The sequence below is a fragment of the Cheilinus undulatus genome, linkage group 8, assembly GCF_018320785.1.
Source record: "Cheilinus undulatus linkage group 8, ASM1832078v1, whole genome shotgun sequence".
NCBI lineage: Eukaryota > Metazoa > Chordata > Actinopteri > Labriformes > Labridae > Cheilinus > Cheilinus undulatus.
The window spans coordinates 46,241,605-46,265,882 of NC_054872.1; the positions used below are offsets into that span (position 1 = coordinate 46,241,605).

The window sequence follows — 24,278 nt, forward strand, 5'->3', positions numbered from 1 at the left end:
ATTTTTTTAAACTAATGTACACTTTGTTGGCAGACTCTCCACAGCTTCCCCTCCTGTTATTAAGTCACACTTTCAAGGCTCATTAGTAGGTGAAAATGTGGTTCTGTTTCAGTGGAAAGAAATGCCCTGCATGCAAATTTGATGCTTTAATCAAGTTTTAAAAAGCTTATATAAACTGTATTAGCTGTTACATAAAAACATATTTGACTCTGGCTGTAAATGCTAATTAGAGGGTAAAGTTTGAGGTCTGTCTGAGTCAGCTGAATACTATCCTTGCAATGGAGATAGATAGGCCAGATTCAATGTCTGTCATTGGGCAGATCTATCTAACAAAGTTTCAGGCGGATACAGTCAGTAAATAGCTGGACAAATCAGCATCATTTGAGGAGATCAGGTGTGTCGCTACATTTATAGACAAGTTAAGATCTTAACATGCAAAGCAAAAGCAATATTTATCAACAACATCCAGAAGTGCTGCTGACTTCTCTTGGCCTGAGCTCACATGAGACTGACCGTAAGTGAAAAAGTGTGCAGTCCACATTTCAAGTTGTTTTTGGAAAAAATGACCGATGATTCATCTGAGCTAAAGAGGATAAGGACCATCCAGAGTGTTATCAACTCTAAGTTCAAATGCAATCATCTCACTGTCATTGTGCGGGGGCGTATTAGTGCCCATGGCAGTGGTAACTTGCACATCTGTGAAGCAGCAGTGGGCAGTAGTGCATTATGAGGTGCGACATTAGAAAACAAATACGCATAAATTAGTGAAAACAGAGGTAAACATGTTCTTGTCCCAACCTTTTTTTTGGAACATGTTGCAGGTATCACATGAAGACTGTGTGTATATTAAAAACAACATTGCATCTTGTTGTTGTGTGGTGTTCTGTTAAATATAGGTTGGAAATGATTTGCATCTCACCGTGTTATTAACCTGACATGCCAGATGGATTTGTTTCACACATCCAGCTGGGAAAGCTTCAATAGGAAACATTTGGGAAAAGGCAGAGGCTTTGAAAAAAACTCGGAGTGTGATTGGATGAACATTCAGTCACATCTCTACGGGCCAATCAGAGCAACAAAACACGTGACGTAGCTGCTATCGAGCTGCATGTGTGCAACCACCGAGGAATAAGCGAAACATGGCGACTATAGACATGTAAGTACTCAACTTTTGTCATTTTTGAAAAGAAAACAACTCACTGCTGTTCTTTGTTCTGCTTTCAACAAAGAAATGTCATCAAGTTCTTATAAAACTGGCACTTTAGCAGCATCCACGCTAAACTCTTCCGCCATAATTGCACCGGCCTCTTGTTGCTGCTTGTTTACGTCATGACTCTGCCGCGCCTGAAAGTACTGGCCCTCATCGCTGATTGGTCCTGTCACTTTCTACGGTTCAGACGGGAGCTTTACGAGATGGATTCACCAGTGAAAAACAAGGAAACGGATGTATCCATCTGTTTTGCAAGGTTACAGTGTTATGACATTTTCCACAATTCCAGCTTTTTTGGAATGGGGTTTGTAGTTTAGTGCACTGAGCATTTGAGGGGCCCTGACTAAATACTAGAAAAGATCAGTTTGTGTACATCACGTGGAGTTTTGGGTCTGGACGATGAGATCATTTGGTTTAAAATACAGACAGAAGTACAAAGACAAACTCCTGCCACCTGAGATTATATCTGGGTAATATTTTATCAACCTATAAAGAGGTGTGGGTCTCTTATTCAATGGGACCCTGGAACATTAGAGAGAAATTACAGCAGAAATACGCTCTCTCTCTGAGGTAATTTAACCTTCAGCATTTTCTCCCGGTACAAAAGCTTCCACAGGGGACTGGATAAAGTGTCTCCCCCTTTTGTCTTTTCAGCCCTAAGTTCTTCTGCTCTCAATGGATGTCAAGCTACAAATGTGCAGCTCTCAAGAGATTTTTCATGAGCATGTCCTACAGTGCTAACCTGACACTTTCCCAATCTTTTGAAAGGCTGGAGAAGAGAAGAACAACGGGAGGAGAGAGGGGGACACAACCCCGGCCTTCTCCTTCTCCCAGCGACCTCCCAAGTTTGTCCTAATTTTGCAACTTAACTGGCCCTGACACTGCCGCATAAATGTGAGCTCATTTTCTGAAAAGGCCAACACCGAAGCCAGCAGGGCTCTCAGAGCAATCCGAGGATTTAAATGTGCCAGGAATAAAAATAACTGCAGACAAATGGAGCTGCAATTGGAGGCATACTTTACCTCTTAGCTCAAAGTTTGCAGCGTCCTTCAGAAAAGCTGGCGATCAGAAGAGCTGGCTAATGAAGTAAAAGCTGAAAAAGCAAACTGAGAGTGTCTGAAAAATAAATAAGGTCAACTTCTTCAAGTCAAACTTCTCGTTAAGCTGGTTTGGTTTAAATCAGAGCAATGAGCCGCTGCTTTGGAAAAGAATTAGCACATTTACGGCTCACGTCAGAGGATAAATTCCTTCCATTTTCAGGTACGTATATTAAAACGCTCTCAACAGCTGGGACTATTAATCTATATCCTAAATGTGCCATGTAACTTCAGCCCTCTCTGACTATTTTTCCAAATGTGCCTTTGTTCACTTTTGTTCCACTGATCTGCTGCACTGTGGCAGAATACATTAACGTCTCATTTCTTTCCCAGACGCAGCAGAGGCCCAGTGAAAGTGATAGCACCCACGACAGCAGCTCTTCACAGGGAAACCCTGCAGGTTGTGGCACATCAGCTGAACAATGAGCGACTGTGATGGCCTGTTATGATGTATGTGAATCAGAAAGTCCTTTGTCATCCAACTGGAGTAATTTTTTAGGATATAAATCACAATCTTAATGTCGCTTTGTCAGATTTGAGATTTTTTTAGGACAATTACTCAACACCAGAAACCTGCAGCAGACCCCTGCAGGGCTTAATTTAGCCATCATATCATGATATGTGCTACTTTACTAAGTGTGGCTGCTGAGGAAATCATATTTGGGTGGACTCTGGAGGACCAGAGTACAGCCTCAGTTCTTTAGACAGGGCTGTGCTGTCTGCACACTGTTTAATTGCTTGATATAATTATTCCTTCATTCTTGTCTTTAAACGTTTCAGTCCTGGTTTACAAAGTCAAGTTTCATGAAAAGGGAGACTGAAAGGGGAAGTGGATACTCAGTTCTGTACTTGGCTCTCTCCAAAGAATGATCCAGGAAACCCTCTCCTGATGGCTATCACTGTGGATACAAGAGGTGCGCATGGAAGTTTTCCATTCATGGTGTACTAGGCAAATAGTCAGTCATTATTGAGCATTTTTAGGTGGCATCCTGGCCGGCACTGCCTATCACAGGCTCCGCCCTGGGTCAGGATGAGAATGATGCTCCGTTAAGCGGAGAGGAATGACACTGACGGCTCATCTCCACATCCAGACACAAAACAAAAGTAAACTGCACATCCAGTGAGACTATTTCATTCTGATGCCAGAGATACTAACGTGCTTGAAATTAGTTAAAAAGGCCAGTTTGGAGACTCTAAGGGGAACTAGAGTGGATATTAATGGACAGGGTGCCTTTAAAGACCCATTCATAACTGGGATTCCTGTTCAATTTCTGTATTTTGAAACAAAATCGAAGACATTATTTACACTTAAAATGTATTATTACTGTTTTTTGGTACATCTGAATTTAACTATAAACGTACTCTTTGTTGTATGTTACATTCTTATACTTCCACTGTGAGCTTAAAATTTTCAATCTATTATTTTGTAGCCCCAATGAATATAAACCCTGTTGTGTTCAGGTGGAAGACAGTACCTTCTGATAGGCCTGATAGATGACGTCATATGTGAACCCCTGAGGCATCTCACTGGCCCTGTACTTGGCTCTCTCCAGAGAATGATCCAGGTAGCCTTCTACTGTGGTGGCTATCACTGTGGATACCAGAGGCCGGATGGCTCCTGCAGCCTGGGTAGAAAAAAAGAAAAAAAAAAAGGAAAAGAAAAAAGAGTCAATTTTTAGTCTTTTTTTTGCAATTAGAGATTAGACAAGAGGGTAAAATTTTAATTGGTTGCACTGAGATTCAAAACATAAAATAATCTTGTGAAATCAGAAGCTTGGTCTTCTCCATTTTGCTAAAAATATCAGTTACAAGCAAACATAGACTTAACATTCTCACAATATATGGTGTGTTTTTACACCCAACAGTGAGGTAAAAGACTGTTGACTATTAAGATGCATGAAACTCAGGGTTACACACACTATCATTGAGTTCTGAGGTCATCTATATATGTTTAAATATAAGTATTTTATTGTTTAAACCAGGGGTTCTAAACCTTTCAGCCCCTGACCCACAAAATAAAGGTGCCCGAGACCGAACAATCAAGAATAGTTATGTGCAGACAAGGCCGTTCATACGGGGGGGATAAATGGGAGAGCTTTCTGGGAACCCAGCTGAACTGGGGCCCCTGGAGGTCAGCAAGATCATGGTCAATTGTAAAGTTAAGCTGTGATATCCATATTTTATATTTGATCTGGAAAGGTGGTGAAATTGGATTTTGAAGGTAGCAGAAATGGGTGGCAAAAACAGGTAACAGTGGCAAAAATAAGCAAAGAACGGCAAAAATGGGCTAAAGTGGCAAAAAGGGGCATAAACAATGGTAAAAGGGGAATAAAAAGTGGCTAAAATGGATGAAAAATTTTGTGAAGTGGGAAGAAAAATTGGTTCAAACTGGTAAAATCAATTAACTGAGGCAGAGAAGGGTTAAACTGGCAAAAATTGGCATAAAAATTGGTTAATAGTGACAATAATGGGTCAACAGAGGTGGGAATTGGCAAGAATTGGTTCAAAAGCAGCAAAAATGGGCAGAAAAAAGTGTCAGAAAGGGTTTCAAATTGACCAAAATGGGTTTTAAGTGGCAGCAGTTGGTGGGAAAAGGTGAAAAAAACAGGTTAAAATTGGGCAAAATTTGTGTAAATGGACAGATGTGTATTTTATAATTATTCTTAGTTTTTTTAAGCATCTAAGTCTTGAAAGTGGTCTCGGACTTCATTGAATCGTCCACATTGAACACCAGGTTTGGCTTTGCCATGTTGCCCATTTGTCCTCTAAGTCTTGGGACGCCCACCTTGAGAACTGCAGGTTTAAACATTTTGATATCTACACCTCTTCAGTCATAGTTTTTTTCTGTTCATTTTTTTGTCTTTAATGCAAAAAGATAAAGGTTGTCTTTATTTATTGCCAGTCTTTTAGTATATTTGAGTTAAATTTTTCAAAAATGGCCCAGAAAAAAACTAACTTTACTATTTTTCCCGGTGTGGCAAACCCTACATCTGCTTATTTTATTAACAATGTGTAATTTTCCATTAAAAGGCCTAAATAAGATTATTTTATCCCGAGGTTGGGAGAAATGTTAAACATAAATCTATAAACAGTAGGACCAGAGAAAAACATATTTCTGGAGTAGTTTCTTAATTTGTTTCCCAGCTTTAAATTCCTCTGAGTGAGAAGCAACATCACACGACATCAATGAATCCACAAATCTGAGAGAAATGTCTCGTAAATGAAAGCAAAGCAAACATATGTTCTGCGTGTTACACATCCTGTTAGATTCAAAATTAATCTGCTTCCTTTCAGCGCAGACAGCCACTCTGTCCTGAGCGTGGACTCTAGCGGGATAATGAAGACCAGACCGCCTGCTGTGAAAGTTCATCATGAAGCAAACACAACTTTGAAACACGCCATGAACGACGGCCTCACGTCAGGGTGCTCTTGCTTGTTTCACAACCCGCTTGAACTTCATTTAGAAAAGTCTCAGCCATGAATCATCATGAGAGGAATCCGTCAGTGTTTTGGTCACAGCGGCTGTGACTTCAACACAAATGTTTTCCATCCATCACTGATCAAATGAATGCTAACACCAGGAGCGATGGATCCGTCAGTTTGATAAACAGTTTATGGAAAGATGGACAGACCTCGTATGCAAGGAGGGCAAGAGAGGCTGTCATAATGAGGGCTGTTTGTCGTCCTTGGTCTGAACTCCAATGGAAAACTTGACTTTGTCTTATTTTTAGCGTTTGTTTTCGTTCACACTCCACAGTAAAATCAAACCACAGGCCACACACACTTCAGCGGTATGCTGTTTTTAGTAACTGACAGCCCACCAGGTGAACCACTAACCCTGACTGATCTGTTTATATTCTGTAAAGGACCTTCACTGGTTTTCAGCAAAATTTTAGGGGAAAAATAAACTATGAGCTTCATTTAATTGGCTCTCAGTGAAGAAAAGGGACTGAGCCAAAGGACAAGGCATTCAATTTACTAGTCAACCATTCCAACCTTCACAAACTTCAGGTAGTGACCAGTGAAAGAATGAGATCCTGGATAAAAGAGGCTGAAATGAGTTTCTTAGGAAGGGTGGCTGGGCTCAGCTTTAGAGACAGAGGAGCTCAGATACCTGGAGGGAGATTGGAGTAGAGGTGTTAGTTGGGATGGTTCAGGCATCAGATCATGATGCATCCTGGCTGCCTCCCTTTTTTGGTTTTTCTGTGCAATGGGAGGAGACCCCATTGTTCATGCAGGGCTCACTGGAAAGATTATATCCTATCTAGCAAAATCCTGCAAAAGGAGCTAGAATACTTCACTGGAGAGAGGGATGTCATGGTCAGCTTGCTTAGTCTGGTGCAACTCAGCCTGGATAACTTGAGGACTGTAGGTGGACAAATGAAGTTCACGTTCCAAGTGTGACAAAATACTGACATTTTGAAGTTTTCCACTGGAAGAAAGGACTAAAATCTGTCTCAAAAGGTTGAACTCAACCTCAGCAAGTTGTAACAAGATCAAGCACAATTAACTCTCAAACTTTGACCAGTGTGAGTGCCCCACACACGTTCAGTACACTTTCCCAATAGTACGTATCTCCGACTCTCAGGCAACACTGTCAGGACCTCCGATTCAGGACTTTAGCTCTAGGACCTGTGTTTTGTTGCAATAGCGCCACTCAATGTAGTGGAGGAGCATTGTAATTAGAGTGTAAGTGAACCCCTAGCTCAAAGCTAACTCTGCCCACTTCAGTAATTCAAAAAATGCACAAAGTGAGCAGTTTAGAACTGAGAGGAGGGAGGGGAAAAGGATGGGGTTTTCCAGATGAGGCAGGAGTGACAGTGACGTTCCCTTGCCAGAGAGTAACATAGCCAGTCCCGCAGCCCCACTGCTTCAAAACGATCTTTTGAGGTGAAGGATTTTTCCCCTCCAGAGTCCCCTGAAGACTGCTGTGGAGTGGCTGTCGAATGGTGGTGGAGCGTGGTGGTTCTGAGCACTTCCTGTTCAGCCTGTTGGCTACAGCACCGACGTTACTGAAGCCGGAGCTCTCAGAGCTGAAGCAGTGCAGGTGCAGGGGGAGGAGTGGTCTCTGAATGGGAAAGTCAGTTAGAGGTGGTAACATTTGACCTTTTATATACAGTAGACTTTGTGACGTAGAAACTCACAAGATTATAGGATTCTACGTCACATAAGCCACGCCTTTTCAGAAAAGATTTTTCAAAGCAGATGTCCGTTTGAGCTAATTAAAAGTCGTAAAATGCATCAGTTTGGTACAAATGTAAGAAATAACACCTGCATTGATGTGTTTTATCATACTTCAGTGTACAGCTGAAAAAAATGTTCAAGTGTTTACTACTTCTTTAAACAAGTTGCAGCAGTTAAAGGTGCAGTGTGTAAAACGGAATATCAACATCTAGAAGTGGGTTCTGGATTGTATTTCTCTGCTGGAAATGCAATCCTCCTCTCAGATCACAAAATAAAGCTGATGTATCTCTCTTAGCCTTAAAGAAAAAAACTATCTGTACAACCAAAAATGATTCATCTTTTCTGATACTGACCCCTTGTTCTTTGGCAGCCATGGCGATCTTGTACAGGAAGTCCTCCTCCACAAAAGGCCGTACTGCATCATGGATGATAACCACTTTAGGTCTATCTGCAGCTGCTGCCTCCCCCTCTCCTTCTCCCCCCAGAGCCATGACTCCGTTACATATGGACCTGTGACGAGTCGAGCCACCTGGCACCACTCGAACCTTCCTGTGCTGGTAGTGCTGGATGATGTCCGTCATCAGGTCCATGCTTTCTTTGGCAACGACGACCACAATGTTCTGGATCCATGACACCCTGCGAGAACACAGCAGCCACTCAGCAATGTTGGTTATGTCATGTGAGATGTCAAAAAGAACAGAGAAGCTAAGCAGAACATAACATTCAGCTCTGATCCTTACATTAAAGAAACAAGACCGCAAGTAATCAAATATTCTGTTTCTGACACATCTGGAATATTTAAAAGTTGCTTCTTGGAGTTAAAGAGCTAATGTGACCTCCTCAGGTTGTTTGTTATGACTGGCCAAATCCTATTTATAACTGATTTAAAGAGACAAAACAGAGAGATAGCATAAAGCATTTGAGAAGATTATTAAATTTTAAATTGGGTATGTGCTGGATGTTCCCAAAAATCAGAGTCTTCTTACTTAATCAGTCAACTACTGCTGGCTCTGGTGTCATATTCATTCTACAGACATAAAAATCATATCTAACTCCAACTGAGGCAAAAAAAAACCAGTATTTCTCAAAATACTGAACCAGTCTTTCAGCTAATGGTTGTTTCTTTGAAGAGAAGTCTCATGATCACATCAATATGAAAATATGTTTTCTTGATGTCTCAAAGTAGAGTGGGGTCATGGGAGTTTTTGTCACTTTTTTTGTTTTTGTTTAGCTACCACCTCTTCTGATTAAAATCTATTTGACACCACACATCTGAGCACAACCACCATTTTTCTCCTCAAGTAGTAGAAGAACAACCCAGATACTTCAGCATCCCCATTCCCTTGATTCCTGATTTGAAAATAGGAATGAGAATGCATATGAAATCAATAGTGCAAAAAAAAAAGGAAAAAACCAAGGTGCTTTAGAGGAACATCTTCTAGTAAGCAGGAATCAAAGGATTCATTCAAATGTGGGATGCACAATTTTATCAGCATATTATCCATATTATCCGCCAGGGTAGATGAGATTCACCCTGAGATGCTAAAGGCTTTGGACATTGTTTGGCTATCATGGTTGACATGCTTTTTCAATGTCGCATGAAGTCCAGGGACAGTGCCTGTGGGGTTGCAGACTGAAGTATAGGGCTAGAGGGTGTGCTTGAATTTTTGGGGTATTGCACAACTCAGACTCCTGGGGAAAGTGTACTCTAGGGTGATAGAAAGGAGGCTCTGGATGATTGTCAAACCTCAGATTCAGGAGCAAAAATGAAAATTCTGTGGACAGTGGACCAGCTCTTCACCCTTGCATGGCTTCTTGAAGGATGAGAGTTTGCTCATCCAGTCTACACATGTTTTGTTGACTTGGAGAAGGCTTATGATTGTGTCCCTCAGGGGGGCTCATGTAGGGGGACTGGGGGAGTGGTGCAGCACCAGCAGTACTGTGGACGTTGTGCAGGTCCGTTATGGTGACGAGGGAGCTGAGCCATAAGGCAAAGCTTTCGATCTACCAGTCGACCTACCTCCACACCCTCACCTATGGCCATGAACTCTGGGTGATGATGGATACAAGCAGCTGGGATGAGTTTTCTCCAAAGGGTGTCCGGGCTCAGCCTCAGAGATGGGATGAGGAGTTCAGACATCCGAATGGGACCAGGAGTAGAACAGATGTTCCTTCGCATCGAATGGAGCCAGTTGAGGTGGTTTGGGTATCTGATCAGGATGTGCTGGGCGCCTCCCTCTGGAGGTCTTCCACACACATCCAGCTAGGAGGAGACCTTGGGGGAGACCAAGAATGTGTCCTATACTGTCTTGTCTAGGGACACCTCAAGATCCCCCAGAGGGTGTTGGAAAGTGTCACTGGGAAGAGAGATGTCTTGGTCAACTTGCTTCGCCTGCTGCCACCGCAACCCAGCCCCAGATAAGTTGTAGAAGATGGATGGATGGATATCAATATTGGTGATAATAACTTGTAAACAAGTAATTAATCAGTATTGACAGATATGAACATTTCTGTTGATATTTACAGCTAATATATTGGCCTTACATACAGGCAGTAATGTATGGCTTTTTAAAGCAAATTACAATTTGAAAGTCAGTAAGACAAAAATTAAGATTCAAAGAGATGAACGTATATCTAAGTTGATTACCTTGATGCTCAAACATAATAGAAATGTTCATTGTTAAGCTAAGAGATTTAGCATTGATTCAAGATAATTTCATAATTTTTACTTAAGAATCAGTCTATTTAACTGGCCAATATTAGATAAAATAATATTTTTCAATTGTTCAAAGAAAAAAAAATTGGCAGTAATATTCAGATCTACCAATACCGATATTTAAGATGTTAAACTATTATATGCCAATACCGATGTCATACTGATAATATTGTGCATCCCTTGTGAGAAATGGATGGATCATTAATAATCGGGCAGTTTGAACTTGAGATGGAACTAAAAGTTGGATAAATCCTTCAAAATAAAAGCACATCAGATTTTTTAACATGGTTTTCCAGGCACAAATCTACGACCCTCTGACAATGGCCTCGCAACCCACTTTTGGGTCCCTACCCACCAATTGAGAACCAAATTCCTAGATAGAATGGTTTATGAAAGTATTGAAACATAAGGTTTATGCATCCATTCAAACAAAAGTAAAGTGAATTTTCAGGTAGGCTATTTAATTTGCTGGATCAGACTGACATAAACATCTGGTTTCCTGAGTAGAACATTCATGAACAATAGGAACATTTCCAAAGAGAAAATCCAAGGATATTAAGTCCCAACTGTCAATTAATAGACCTTGTAAAATGTTATTGCTAAAATTTAAAGGAGTCATGGTGCACCTGACTGCACTGACTCCACCAGCGTAAGAGTTAAATTAATGACCATGGTAACTGACGACTTTAAGAGGAATGTGTTGATCTCACAAATGTTGAAAGCGTTGCAGCCCTCTGGGGCTGTTCCACTGCTCAGTTTTTCCTTTGATATTTACAATATATTTGATGACACATATTAGCATTATAATAAAACTAAACCAAGATGCACTAGCAGTAAGTTTCAAACATCTGTTGTTGCTACGACAACCACTGACGCATTCTTCTGAAGGTCACCAGTTAACATGGACACAAATTAAACCGTAACACCGGGCCGTTAGAGGAAGTGGAAGTTCTAACCGTGTAAATGATAGGTTGGAATTTGCTTCTGCCACTTTACCTGACTGTACAGCAGAGAAACAAAATCACAGATATTGACATTTTAATATTTTCAATATCGGTATTTTCCTACCTTTCGAAAGCCTGGACAGTGTAGCTTATTAGCGGCCGACCCAGGAACGAGCAGAACTGTTTCGGGGTCAAAAGCCCGGTTCTCTCTCCTGTTCCACCGGCAGGAAGAACCACAGACACCGGGAAGTCCACGCTGCGTTCTGCCGGCTTGTGTCCGCTCTTCCCAGCTTCACTGGTTGGGAAAATCCCCGGATGGGCGGGCCTGTCCGGATCACAGTTATCGCTCTGCATTATTATATGGTTTAACGCCATAAACTCGTGAAGTTAGGGGTGTGTGAGGGTCACGGTAGGACACTCCTTAACCTGTCCATGCTAAATTAACAAAAGGGGTGGAGACAAAACGGCAACGTGGATGGAGGTTTGGGGAAACAACGCTGTCAAGTAGCAACGGTTAAATGGCACACTTCCGCTTGACTCTTTCAAAATAAGAAAAGCCTTAGTAGGTTTTGTTTTTTTACCGCCAAATACAAATCATTGGTCGACCGTTTATTTGCTAAACAATTATTGTTAATGAATTGTTTACTTACATAACTGTAGGGGAGAAATTTTCTTTGAAATAGCCTATCTTTAGTCCAAAAATATAAAGGAACACGACTTGAAATGTAAAAATACTGATGCTACTCCTAGTTTCTTCCCTTAAAAGTAATATTCCCACTACTCCTACTCAACTATAGTAAAAAACTAACTTAAGCACCAATGATAGGTGTATCTTAAGTAAAACTACACTGTAGACTGTATTTTATTTAAAAAATCCACTATCCCACCCAGAATTTAGGAAAAAAAAAGGAACTTTGCAAAAGGGAATATAATAAAAGCTCATACTCAGCAGCTTTGAGTGGCAATGTTTAATGCAATTAAAAGTCAGTTATCTTGACAATTATCTTTGACATCTAATTCAAAATGACCTCCATTAACTACTCCATTTGTTCAAATAAAACTTCAATTTTTTCCTGATAAAAGGACAAATGTATTTTTTCTTGTAAATGAAACCTTTATATGCATGTGTTTTTACTGTTAATAATGCCATGCAGAGAAAAATGTCACTGGAAGACAGAGTATGTGGTAAAAAGTTTTATTTATTTCATATAAAGTTATTACAAAGACCGACTGATGAAAAAGTTAAGATTTTACTCAAATGCTGATGCGAACTTTTCACTTTAAATGTGGCACAGAAAATATATTACATCATACATCATAAATCTTGCATAGTACATCTTTATACACATGGCCATACTTCAAAAAGCAAGTAAGGATTTTATATACAAGTATTTACATTTCTAAAAGATGTTTGGTGTTTACTGGTGTTGGTGCTTAAAAAGCTGAGTTCCATCTGTGTAAATGAATGTAAATGAGTATTTAAATGCATGCTAGTGGCTACATCTGGAGCAAATGGGCTTGGTCCTGACTCCAGAGAGCTCTACAGACCATCAGCCTTAGTTCTGTTCACATTATCTTCAACAACAAAGATTCAAATGTCAAGGAAAGTCCTTAGCATGCCCTTTAGAGTTCTCCAGCATCATGTGGAACCAGCTTCACCTTAATCTAGTCCCAGTCACATTCAGAGATAATCCACAAGCTCTCATGAAGACAAACTCCTTTGTGGATTCAGTCTTTACGCCTACTAGCTTTCAGGGTTCAGTCTCGTGCCAGTTCTCACTCAGCCGGTTCTTTCCGAGCCTCCTTTTGCTCTTGGATTTGTTTTTGTGCAGAAGCTGCGGCGGCGTCAGGGACGGCTCCTCAAACTTGTTTCCAGACTCGTTGTGCTGCCTTGAGTACCTCTTGCACTTGCAGGAAGTGACCACAGTGATTTTATACGTTCTTGTGCTGCCGTCCTGGCACTGCAGCTGGATGCGCTGGGTGCGGGTCTTGTCATTGACGCATCGAAAGTCCTGAGTGCTGCCCCGCCGGCCCCAGAGCTTCCTGCTGTAGGTGCCACCGATCCAATTTTGAAGCATTTGAGCTGGAAGGCATTCGCCAGTACACACCAGCTCCTTGATGGGGTTGATGCTGGTGCAGTGCCCATCAGAGATGTACTTAGTGGATCTCAGCTCTCTGCATCCAATCTGGCTCCGTTCTGTGGAGAGACACAATGAGAAATGTGAGTCGGAAAAATTGGGTCGAGTGGAATCAGAAAAACAAGACTCATTTTGTCTGACACAGTTGCATCTGATGATTATTATCAATAGAGTCCGTCCTGAATGGTATTTTTTAGACTTACACTGATATTAAGGAGTGAAATAATCAGAATACAGATTATGGTGGAAAATTTAGTGAATGTTTGAGCTGGATTTTGGACCAATCTTGGTCCCAAATGACTATGCAAAGCTACTCAGAAGGCTTCCTTCTTGCAATTACCTGAATTCAAAATAGTTTATATTACACATCAACCAGTTGTAGAGTGGACTACCACTGTGGTGCTTGATGCTCTGATACATGTGCCACAGACACAGACTTTAGAAATATTGTTAAAACTAAGTGATTTCACCCATTTGGTTACCGAAGGGGGCCTTTGAGTCCAATCATATTAAAATGCTGGCTTAGATCAGCCTTGTAAGAATATAAAATCATGCAGCAGTTGTAGGTTTTAAGCTTCCTGACAAAACTCATGCAGGCTTGCAGCTAAATCAGACATGTACCAGGCTGTAATTGTGTGTATTTCTGATTTAAAGATAAGCATTTTAACATTTGTGTGTATTTAACTCCAGGTGTCTCTGCAGCCCAAGTGGACTTAAGGAAGTGCAGTTTTTGCACCTCTGCCATAGCTTCATTTTTCAATACTTGTGGTTGCCGCTTGTAATTATAAACCCCATGTTGCCACAGAGCATTCTGCTGAGCAATCTATACCATGACTCCAATTCTGTATCACCAAGGTGTTTAAAAAAAATCTGTAGAATTTCATTCAAATGACCCCTAAAATTTCATGAGTTGGTTACTCACAAATGCACCGAGGGGGGAAACTTATGAAGCAGGACATGACGTAAACAGAATGAAGATGTAGTGTAAAAGGCAACAAAGTCTGCTATACAACGCCATAAAGACAATTTCAGTACATTCACATTATTAACACAGAACAAAAATCAGGTAAAAAAGGACATAATGAAGCCTGGAACATCTGTCGAATGTGTATCTATACCTGTGGTTTCAAACTTTTTTCTGCCAGGGCACACCTGATGTCAAACCACTTCTCTGTGGAGTTTACTCCTCAGTAAGGGCGCACCTCAGTAGTGGCTACGTCACATGTTTTGTTGCTCTGATTGGCCCGTAAAGATGTGACTAGGGATGTAACGATAACCGGTATCACTATAAACCGTGGTAAAATTCGAGACGGTTAGTATTACCATTTCAAATTTTAATTACCGTTAAAACCGTGTTTGATTACCACACTTTGAAAACTCATGGTGATACTGCTCAATTCGTGGAGAAGCTGCAGCACTCTGTGGCAGTAATGCAACTTCATGGATGCCAGCTGCCGTTAAACACCATAGAAGAAGAAGGAGCAGCGCTCTCTGAGACTCTGGTGTGCGTGCACGGTTTAAAAACATGGCGAGAGAGAGCGCGAGAGAGCGAGAGAGAGAGCGAAAGAGCAAGAGAGAGAGCGAAAGAGCGAGAGAGAGAGCGAGCGAGAGAGCAAAAGAGCGAGAGAGTGAGCGAGCGAGAGGGAGCGAGTGAGAGAGCGAAAGAGAGAGAGAGATTGTACACAAAGGTACATGAAACAGTGCAAGTGTTCTTTCTGTGCCAGATTTTCTTAGATCTGTAAGACTAGATCTAGTCTTGAGCACTGAATGTAAAGAAAAGTATTCTTGGATTATGGCCATAAGGTGCCATCTTTAATGCACATTTGTATGTTTGATGTTAATATTTTAATGTTCTGCCAACAAAGTACATTGTGTTTGTTATTTTACTTTATTAAAAAAAACTTGGTTAAATGATTTTATTGTGTGTATAGGTGCTTTTTGAATATTTTGAGCACATTTCAACAATACCGTGATAATAATGATAACCATGATAATATTGGTCACAATAACCATTACATGAAATTTTCATATCGTTACATCCCTAGATGTAACAGACAGAACATTCATTCAATCACCCTCTGAGTTTTTTTTTTAAAGGCTCTGCCCTTTCCCAAACACTGTCTATGGAAGGTTTACCAGATGGACGTGTGAAACACATCCATCTGGGTGTCAGGTTGAGCAACAATGCATGGTTGCACAAATTCCCAAGGCACACCTAGATTTTCCTCAAGGCACACCAGTGGATTGGAATCAAAGTAAACACTAAAATGTGAGAACTTTTTATGGACTAAAACTGGACTAAAATGTTTTGAGTTTTCAACAAGTAAGACTAGACTAAAACTAAAAAGGACAGAAAGAACTAAAATGTGGCTAAAACTAAAATACATTTCATTTAATTCATGAGTATTGAAAACCGGCACTAACATATCTGATACCTACTGGGATGAATTACAGCATACCAGTACTTTATTTTGATACCCTGCAAACCCAATGTGACAATGTGAGGTCTTTGTTCAATTGGTACCTCAAAGACATTTCTACAAATCATTTATGATATCCAGACAGCTTTTATTCTCCCATGTTTTTTTCTCTCAAAAGTATTATGTCAGGCACCATTTAGGAACCGGCGCTGTATAAAAAGTATCAATTTAGCACCAGTATTGGAAAAAAACCCAAGCGATACTCAACCCTACTTGCCACACCATTTGAGAACCACTCATACACCTGTTGCAGGATGTAAATGTCACACCCCCTCCTGCTTGCTTATGATCAGTTTCTTGAATATTTCCTGCTTCTAACCTAAACTTAATATAGAAATTTACTTGGGGCAGGCAGGAAGAAACTCCTTGAGTGAAAAATCTGGCTGTTTGAGTCCACAGATGCAGTTCAACCAACAAACATCTGGAAGATTTTGGAACATTTGTGCAACTGTGAATTTGGCTCAGTGGATGTTTTCCGCATTGTGTGTGCAATAAAACAGTTTAAAACTGCACATATGTGTATATAGAATATACAATGGGCCTATACTGGCCAGACAATATTTTCCTATGTATGCAACTGCCTAGCTCCAATCATCATTTCTACTTTTTTCCCTAATAAAGGCAGTAAACACTGCTAAAACTATATGGAATGACAAAAGCTCTATAATAATTGTTTGAAAAATCAAGCAGCTAAAAAAATATTCTGTTGCCTATTATTTATGGAATATAAAAACAGCTAATCCACACATTTGAATAAAAAATTAAGTTTTAGTTATCTGATTGAAGAAAACACCCAAACTTCTAGACTTTGAAAACCGGTGCTTAATTATTTTTTACCAGTTGATTAAACTGCCACCTACTGCAGCTGTAAAGTTAAACCCCCCATTAGTTTTCATGACTTCTTTTCATTAAATTTTCATATTTAATCCTGGATTACTGCTGAGTTCTTCAGCCTGTTCATTATACTACTTATGAGGCCCCTTGCAGCCTCTGGAGAATCACAGATATACAGGAATAGAAAATGACCTTTTGGCTACAAATGCTGAAGATTTAAAACGTCTGCAAAGAAAACCAAACACGTTTTCTTAGCAGGGATTTACTACAACTGTGAGTAAAATTCATCTTCAGGCTACACACTCTGTCCCCCTGCTTTCTCCTCCACCTCTGTAACCCAAGCTCAGGCCCATTCATACGGCTCCATGCACCTGAGAGACAAAGGCGGCTACTTCTCTGTGGCAGCGTTTGATGAATGAACCGGAGCGAGTGTCACCTACTCTAGCTCCTCCTCCTTCATAGTCTGCTGCTGGCAGAGCTTAGAGACATGATCAGAAGCTTCCTGTTTATGGAAGAGCACCTCCGTTTACTTTGGCTATTCATCCCTGTCAGGACAAACGCCAGCCAGGTGTGTTAGACTGAGTAACTGTGGGGAAACTGGCAGGAGAGCCACTGTGTGATCTCAGTGAGTGTGAATGACTGTTTCTAAGGCTTCCAAGCCAACCCTACTGTTCAGTCTCTGTGCACTGTTTATAGTGACGGCTGATGTGCTTTTATGGCATTTACCTAATCTCTGACAACTTTGCAAAATAAATCATTTATGCAGATGGCAGTTTTAAGGCATGTCTTTTAATCTAGCTTTCAAAAGTTGATTGGGCATGACGATGGGATTAAGTGCCTGATTTGGCTCTTTGTGATGCAAATGTACCAACAATAGAGCATGTTTGATCATTAAACCTGAAACTTATCCAACACTATTAGCTGCATGCATAAAGACAAAGAAAAGACAAATAAAGAGAAGATAGGAGGAAAGTGGAAGTCAAACAGCTATTAGAAGAGGTAATTTCTGCAGAAAGTCTTGTTTCTCATAAGCACCGGCTGTCTGCTAAACAGCCAGCTAGTGAATTAAATCCAGTCAGCTACTTTCCTCCCATTGTTGGCTTAATAAGATAGTTTGACCAACAAGTTGTGACCCACTTTTCTTGTACATTTTAGATTTATTTCGACTTAAAATAATGTAGTATTAGACTGAAAATGTTTCTTTGCTACTTTAACATGAGACTAATCTCATTATTGTGATAAAATCAGCTTTTGGACCACCCTAGCTGGCTGCTTTTTCCCACAGGTTGGTTACATCATATGTCTTTGGAAAGCCCTGAGTAAACACTTGGATTTAAGCAGTAACAGGTGGTCAATTCAAAAGAAAATTTACAAAAACATCACAGGCAGATATTCTGGGGATGCACTGATACCAATACAAGGATTAGGCACTGAAACCCAGCCCAAGTGCTTGCACTTGTGCTCATAAACCACTGCAGACACTGCACTCAGTATCATTTTACAAAATTATGTTTGCCTCTCACTATGTGAGTAGGTAGGCAAAGTTAATGCCAAGTCTGCAGTTCAGTTATATTTTTAGTAAATTGGGCATGACAAAAGTAGAGCAGACTCCAAACTTTGCACTGCTGAACTGTCAAGAAGAGGAATAAGAGACATTTGGTGAAAATAAAACTAACTTTCAAGGTACTTTGATGGCATTTAGTTTATATTTGTACTTGTATCAGTGAGAAAACAGTGGTACTGCTGAATCTTTAAGAATTTAGGTCAGTTTCTGTGGAATAGGTACTGGATATTTTGATGGGTTGAGCTCAACAAGTATAAAAAAACACCACTTTTTCATCGCTTTTACAACTATATAGCCTTTCTGTGGGGGGTTTTACCACTTATAATAAAAAAGGTGTCTGAAGATGTTATTTTTGCCTCTGAAAATAGATTTTATAACTTTTTAAACTCCGTTTTATTTGTTTTGAATTTCAAAAAGTGATTAATAAGCACAAATACTAAATATATGCATGTACATACTCCAAGTAGATGGCTGTATTCACCTTTAAAGCTCCAACTACATATCATGGAAGTGTAACTACTGTTTGAACATGTAGATAAACCCAGATTAGAGTACAATGCCAAATAATAGCATATAAATGCATTTAAGACAAAGCATTCTTGTGTCATACATACTGTTAAGAGTGCCAAGTTGTCTTATCTCCAACTAATCAGGTGAATGTGATGCCTTTATTTGCCTATTTTGAGTTTTCACCATTCTTGTGGGCCTATGGTGCCAAAATAAAGATAAAATTTAAGGGTGCAAAGCTATTTTCCCACCCTAAATTTACCTAACAATTATGCCAAGTATTAACAACAAATATCTGGTCTTCTCCTGAATAGATAGAACACTTATCTGCAGGAAAACCTGCTATAAGGCTTAGTTGGAGGATATGAGTTTTGTACCTTTAAATTTTAGCAACACAAGTCCATATTAGAGGCTAAAACATAAAAAGTCCTCCAACTAGTTCACTCATTATTTTAAGTGTGGATAGCTTACGACTCTTCACAGTGAGGTCTGCCCAGATGTAAAATTAAACATGGTGCTCTCCACATTAGCTAGGCTACTTTAAGGGCTCCTTCATCATTGAACGTCACGAACACGTTAAAGTCTATGTAAAAATGTGGCATGAAGGTAAAATACGTCCTCCGGGTGCTCCACACTCACCTCCTCTCTCATGCGCCGCACTGCTCGCGCCTCTCCCGCCGTTCCTCGCACGGTTCAGCGTCACGTTGCTCTGAAGCTCCGGTACCGGCGCGCTCACTTGAGAGAAGAGCAGCTCCGTGGCGTCGTTTTTCAGAGCCTGACAGCTCCTCAGCAGGATGAAGAGGACCACCAGGGAGTGACAGGACTCGTACGCGCTCAGCTGCATGGCTGTGGCCGGGTCAGAGAGGCTGGCTGTAGGGGGGAGAGATGTACGTCCGACTGGGAGTGAGCTGATGCTGGAGGATCAACATGTGGGACCCCTGGTTTTATACAGCAGACCCGCCTCTCGCTCTGGCAGCTACTCAGGTGCATCTCTAAGGCGAGGCTCTGATTGGTTGACACAAGTGTGCGCTCGTGAAATAACCACGCCCACAGCTTTTATTTTGAAGAGTTGGCGTTTCATCCTGGATGCTGCAGAGGACCCATGATGATGAAGGTGATAGGATTAGTTTAATGTTTAATTGGCTCATTATCACATCTAACGTTTGGCTACATTTTAATTTTAATTTATAAAACCGAGAGTTAAAGGGATAAATTAATAACATGTTGGATTTAAGGTTTGTGGAGGGTGGCTTTCACCAAAGTAAAAAAAAAAAAAAAAAAAAAAAAAGCTATATACTGAATTTGTATTCAAGAATGACAGGATTTCATATAAAAGAGACAGCCTTTAGACCAAAAACTAGTCATTACTTAAAAAGAACAAAATAACATTGCCAGAGGCCGAGGACCCCTGGGGGTGGTTTTTGTAGCAGCAGAGATTTTGTGCACATTATGCAAACATTCAAATGTCATTGTTTATAATATGGTTTGGAGAAATCGTCCTTTTCATGTTTTGTGTATTAACTAGTGATATAAAAAATAATAACCTCTTCATTAAAGCAATTGATAACAACTTTGCAATTTGAGCAAAAATAATTGCAATTAAAAATTTCTAAAAATTGTTTGGCCCTAATTCATTCTATCTAACACCGATGAAGCTCAGCGTTAATTCACGGAAGTCATTACCCCACCCACGACCAGCTGATAGCTAGCTGATACCAGTTATCGGCTCTCAGCACCCACAGCCAATCACAGCTCTTTCCCTCAACACAGTGGCCCATTTAAATATGACTTACTTCTCACTAATCTTTGCTTGTATTAATGCTGATGCACCACACTGCTGCTGCTGGTAAAGCATCACCTCCTCCACCCCAGCTACCTCCTTTATAGCTCAAAGCTTTTTGCACCCTCATATTTAGATTCATGCTACTGTGGATGAATTGCTTATGAAATAATTTCATTGTTTTCATTGTACATTGTCATAATTGTATTAATCCATGTATTACTCCCTGGAAATTCAAAACATGCTGTTTGACTAACATAGGGAGCATCTTTTAATCAGGGCCTTATCTGCCAAGCAGAACTGCACATGAATTTTGCAATGAATTGGTTAAATGTATGATGAGTTTTCCTGACTGAATATAGGTTATAATATAGAATGCTTAATTCTTATTTATTTGTTGAAAAATACATAGTAATCACATATTAAATTAAATTGGGGGACATTAGGTTATTTTTGCAAATCATTCAGCCCTAATATGAAGTATACCCACTAGTATGAATGCTGCGTTCTTTTTCCCTTAAGCCAGGTATACGCTGTGTATGTTTCTGTGTATCCAAATGATGTTGCTTAACTGTGGTCTGGTGACGGTGTATTTTGGGCTTAACAGTCGTGGTCTGATGTCGTCTGATGCAGTGGTTCTCAACCTTTTCAACCTGCAACCCCAAAATAAAGGTGCCAGAGACTGGGGACCCCAACTGTACCTGAAGGTGGTTGAACATAGCCATGCAAAATTTGGAATAGCCATGTTCAGACAAGGCTGTCCATAAAGGGGGTTAAATGAGCTTTCTGGGTCCCAATGGAGGTCAGCTAAACTATGGTCCATTGTAAAGTTAAGCTGTGATATCCATATTTCATATTTAAAATAGTTTAAAATTGCTACAACGGGTTAATAATGGCATATGAATTAAGGAAAAGGAGATGAAATCGGATTTTAAAAGTAGCAGAAATGGTTTAGAAGTGGCCAAAATTAGATAAAAAAGACAAAAAAGGCAAAAATGGGCATAAATAGTGGTAAAAAGGAGTTAAAATGTGGCTGATATTGTTTTAAATTGGCAAAAATGGGTTAACTGAGAAAGAAAAAATGGGCAGAAATTGGTTAAAATAGCAAAAATGGACATATGAAATGATAATATAGGATTAAAATAGGAAAAATTGGGTGTAAAAAGTGGTTTAAAAGGGTTAATAATAGCAATAATGGATCAACAGAGACAACATTAAGCTTAAGTGGCAAGAATTGGTTTAGAAGTGGCAAAAACAGGCAGAAAAAAGTGGTGGAAAGAGTTTAAAACTGATTAAAATATGTGTGAAATGGTAAAAATGTGTTAAAATTGGTGGGGAAAATGATTAAAAGTGGTAAAAACTTTGACAAAATTGTTGTAAAGTGGCAATAGTGTAATTTAAAAATTGATTCGTTTTTTTTTGGGCAACTGGAGACCCCCTCTCAGTTTCTCATGATCCCCAAGGGGGTCCCAACCCTAAGGTTGAGAACCACTGGTCTGATGGTTGTGCACGACATGGGTACTCACACTGTAAGAGTGAAGTCAGGAGGGACTGTATGTTAGTGGAGTTTCCTCTTAATAGTTTCCTATAAAGAGGTTGAAGTCAGAGCTATTGTCTCATTTTCCTGCTTTGAACAGCAAACAGTGACAAAAAACAATCTCACATCATCTCTCTCTGACAGCAAGGCAAGCAAACACAACTAGCAGCTTAATCATAACAAATACTGTGTCAGCTGGAGGCCAACAGGTAGGTCCTGTCTGCTTTTTTTCATTTTATTCATTTCAGTCTGCTCTAACTGTCTCAGTGTTTGCAGTAACACAACAAAAATATCAAACATGCCAGAAGTCAGTCTGAGCAGTCTGGAGCAGCTAATCAAGTCATGGTTGGTCACTGTGTCTCCCAAACGGTGCACAATCAGGCTGAGAGTTGGTGCGACTTTCAAGTGAGTTATCTGATTTGCACGGTGAACACCCTACTTAAGATTGGGAAGGCATGACCCGCCTTACTTTGCCTCTCCTACTTGTTGTTGCCTTTGGAAAGCAAAAATAGGTAAACATCACTCTAAGTCCAAAAACAAACCCCCAAACATCACAGATCTGGGTCTACATTTGTGCAGATTTGGCATCTGAACACAGACTTCTAATCCAGATTTTCACGCAGTCAAAGAGGTTTACTTTTCTAAGAATCTGTTGTTTACTGAGTTGATTACTGTTGTGTCGCTGTTTGTTCATAAACAGCCTTACTGTAGCTGCAGACATTCTTCCTCACCATGGAAAGTAGACTGGCTTTGTTTAATGTTTGGCTTTAACCACTTTACATTCTTTCTCCTCTCTTTCCTTTTGTGTAAAATCTTATTTTGTCTGTTCCTGCAGTAGCTAGGTTCCTTGGAAAATTAAAAAAAACCTTTTTTGTTTAGAGCCTTGGACTAATTAGTTGATTTGTGGGGGAAAATAGTTGAGGGCATGTTTAGATCAAAACTGCAGCAGCCTCATCTGGAAGGTTTTGACTCTGTTCCTGTCCTTAAAACTCCTGTAGCTCCAAAAATAACATCATTTCAGTTGTTGGAACATTGGTAAAGCATTACAGGATCACCTGTAGTAAGGCTACTTTTAACCGCTTTTCTCCTTAATTACATGAAATTCATCCATGGAACAAGAAAATGTTGTTTATTGTTCAGTGAAAACTTTATGGGGGGAAGTTTTTGCTAAAAAGACTCCTAAGTAACAGAGGTAAGAAGAGCTCAGCAGCGTGTCTCGACTTGATTTGGAAAGGGCAACCCGGTAACGAAGCTCAGAGGTGGGGGATGTAGTTATGTGCAGTCACAAGTAAGCAGGACAAAACATGAATAAGATACAGCAACAGAACAACAGCTTCTAGTCGTAGTTCATTCTTTTTATGGTGCGGTATTATCATAACATCCAGTCTTTCTATTGCAATTTTCAACCCAGGGCAGGAGAGCATGGGTTCAGCCAAGGTCAGGCTCGACGGCATCTCTTTGTCTAAGTCTTTTCATGAATAATACGCCTGGAGACTGCCAGTGGTTTTTAGGCCCTTAGGACATCCAGAGCATGACAAAGGCTCATGGTAACCCTTTTACCCTCCCTGATGATACCCAAGGCTAGGAGTCCTCAAACTTTTCAGCCTGTGACTCCCAAAATAAAGGTGCCAGAGACCGGAGACCCCCACTGTACCTGGAGGTGGTTGAACACAGCCATGTACAATCAAGAAAAGTCATGGGCAGACAAGGCTGCCCATAGGGGAGGATAAATGGGAGAACTTTCTGGGGCCCAGTCAAACAGGGGGACCATGGAGGTCAGAAAAATTAGGGTCCGTTATAAAGTTAAGCTGTGAAAACCATATTTTATATTTAACCTGAATAAAAAAAACTCCTATCAAATAAACAAATACTTTTGTTATTCCTTTTGCGCCATAGTTGCCTTCATAAAAACGTAAATCTGTTTTCTTAAAAACAGAATTAAAATGAGTTAAAATTAGCACAAATTGGTGGAAAAGGTGGTGAAGTTGGATTTTAAAAGTAACAGGAATGGGTTAGAAGTGGCAAAAAACAAACAAAAATGAGTAAAAGTGTAAAATTGGGCATACAAAGTGGTAAAAGGGATTAAAAAGTGGCAGAAAGGGGTATAAAGTGACAAAAATGGGTGGGAAAGGTGGTGCAATGGGTTTTAAACTAGAAAAAAATGGTTTAAACTGGCAAAAAATGGTGACAGGAAAATAGTGACACGTGGTTAATTTGTGTAAAAAATGGTAAAAATGGGTTAAAAGTGGCAATAATAGGTAGAAAATGGCAAGAAGTAGTTTAGAAG

General features: G+C 40.1%; 2 protein-coding genes across 2 annotated transcripts in view; both read right to left on the reverse strand.

The window, feature by feature from the left end:
• The window catches only part of crppa (CDP-L-ribitol pyrophosphorylase A), an 80,147-nt gene extending 68,552 nt beyond the window's left edge, over positions 1–11,595 (reverse strand). The window contains exons 1-3 of the mRNA XM_041793849.1: positions 11,276–11,595; positions 7,845–8,127; positions 3,783–3,932 (exon numbers count right to left, since the gene is read on the reverse strand). Coding sequence (XP_041649783.1) covers positions 3,783–3,932; positions 7,845–8,127; positions 11,276–11,526 — 684 coding nt within the window. The 5' untranslated portion in view covers positions 11,527–11,595. The remainder of the gene's footprint in view (positions 1–3,782; positions 3,933–7,844; positions 8,128–11,275) is intronic.
• A 750-nt stretch (positions 11,596–12,345) lies between these two features.
• On the reverse strand, positions 12,346–19,600 carry sostdc1a (sclerostin domain containing 1a). The gene is made up of 2 exons (XM_041793940.1): positions 19,314–19,600; positions 12,346–13,348 (listed from the first exon to the last, which is right to left on the reverse strand). Exons 1-2 carry the CDS (start codon positions 19,516–19,518, stop codon positions 12,903–12,905), a joined length of 651 nt encoding a protein of 216 aa, XP_041649874.1. The 5' UTR covers positions 19,519–19,600; the 3' UTR covers positions 12,346–12,902.
• Between the last annotated feature and the right edge of the window lie 4,678 nt (positions 19,601–24,278).

Bases quoted from the DNA above. Each gene is read 5' to 3' on its own strand.
- sostdc1a (XM_041793940.1), bottom strand. From the start codon at position 19,518: ATGCAGCTGAGCGCGTACGAGTCCTGTCACTCCCTGGTGGTCCTCTTC. The intron at 13,349-19,313 runs GTGAGTGTGGAG...GTCTCTCCACAG, and splicing joins TGCGGCGCATGAGAGAGGAG to AACGGAGCCAGATTGGATGC.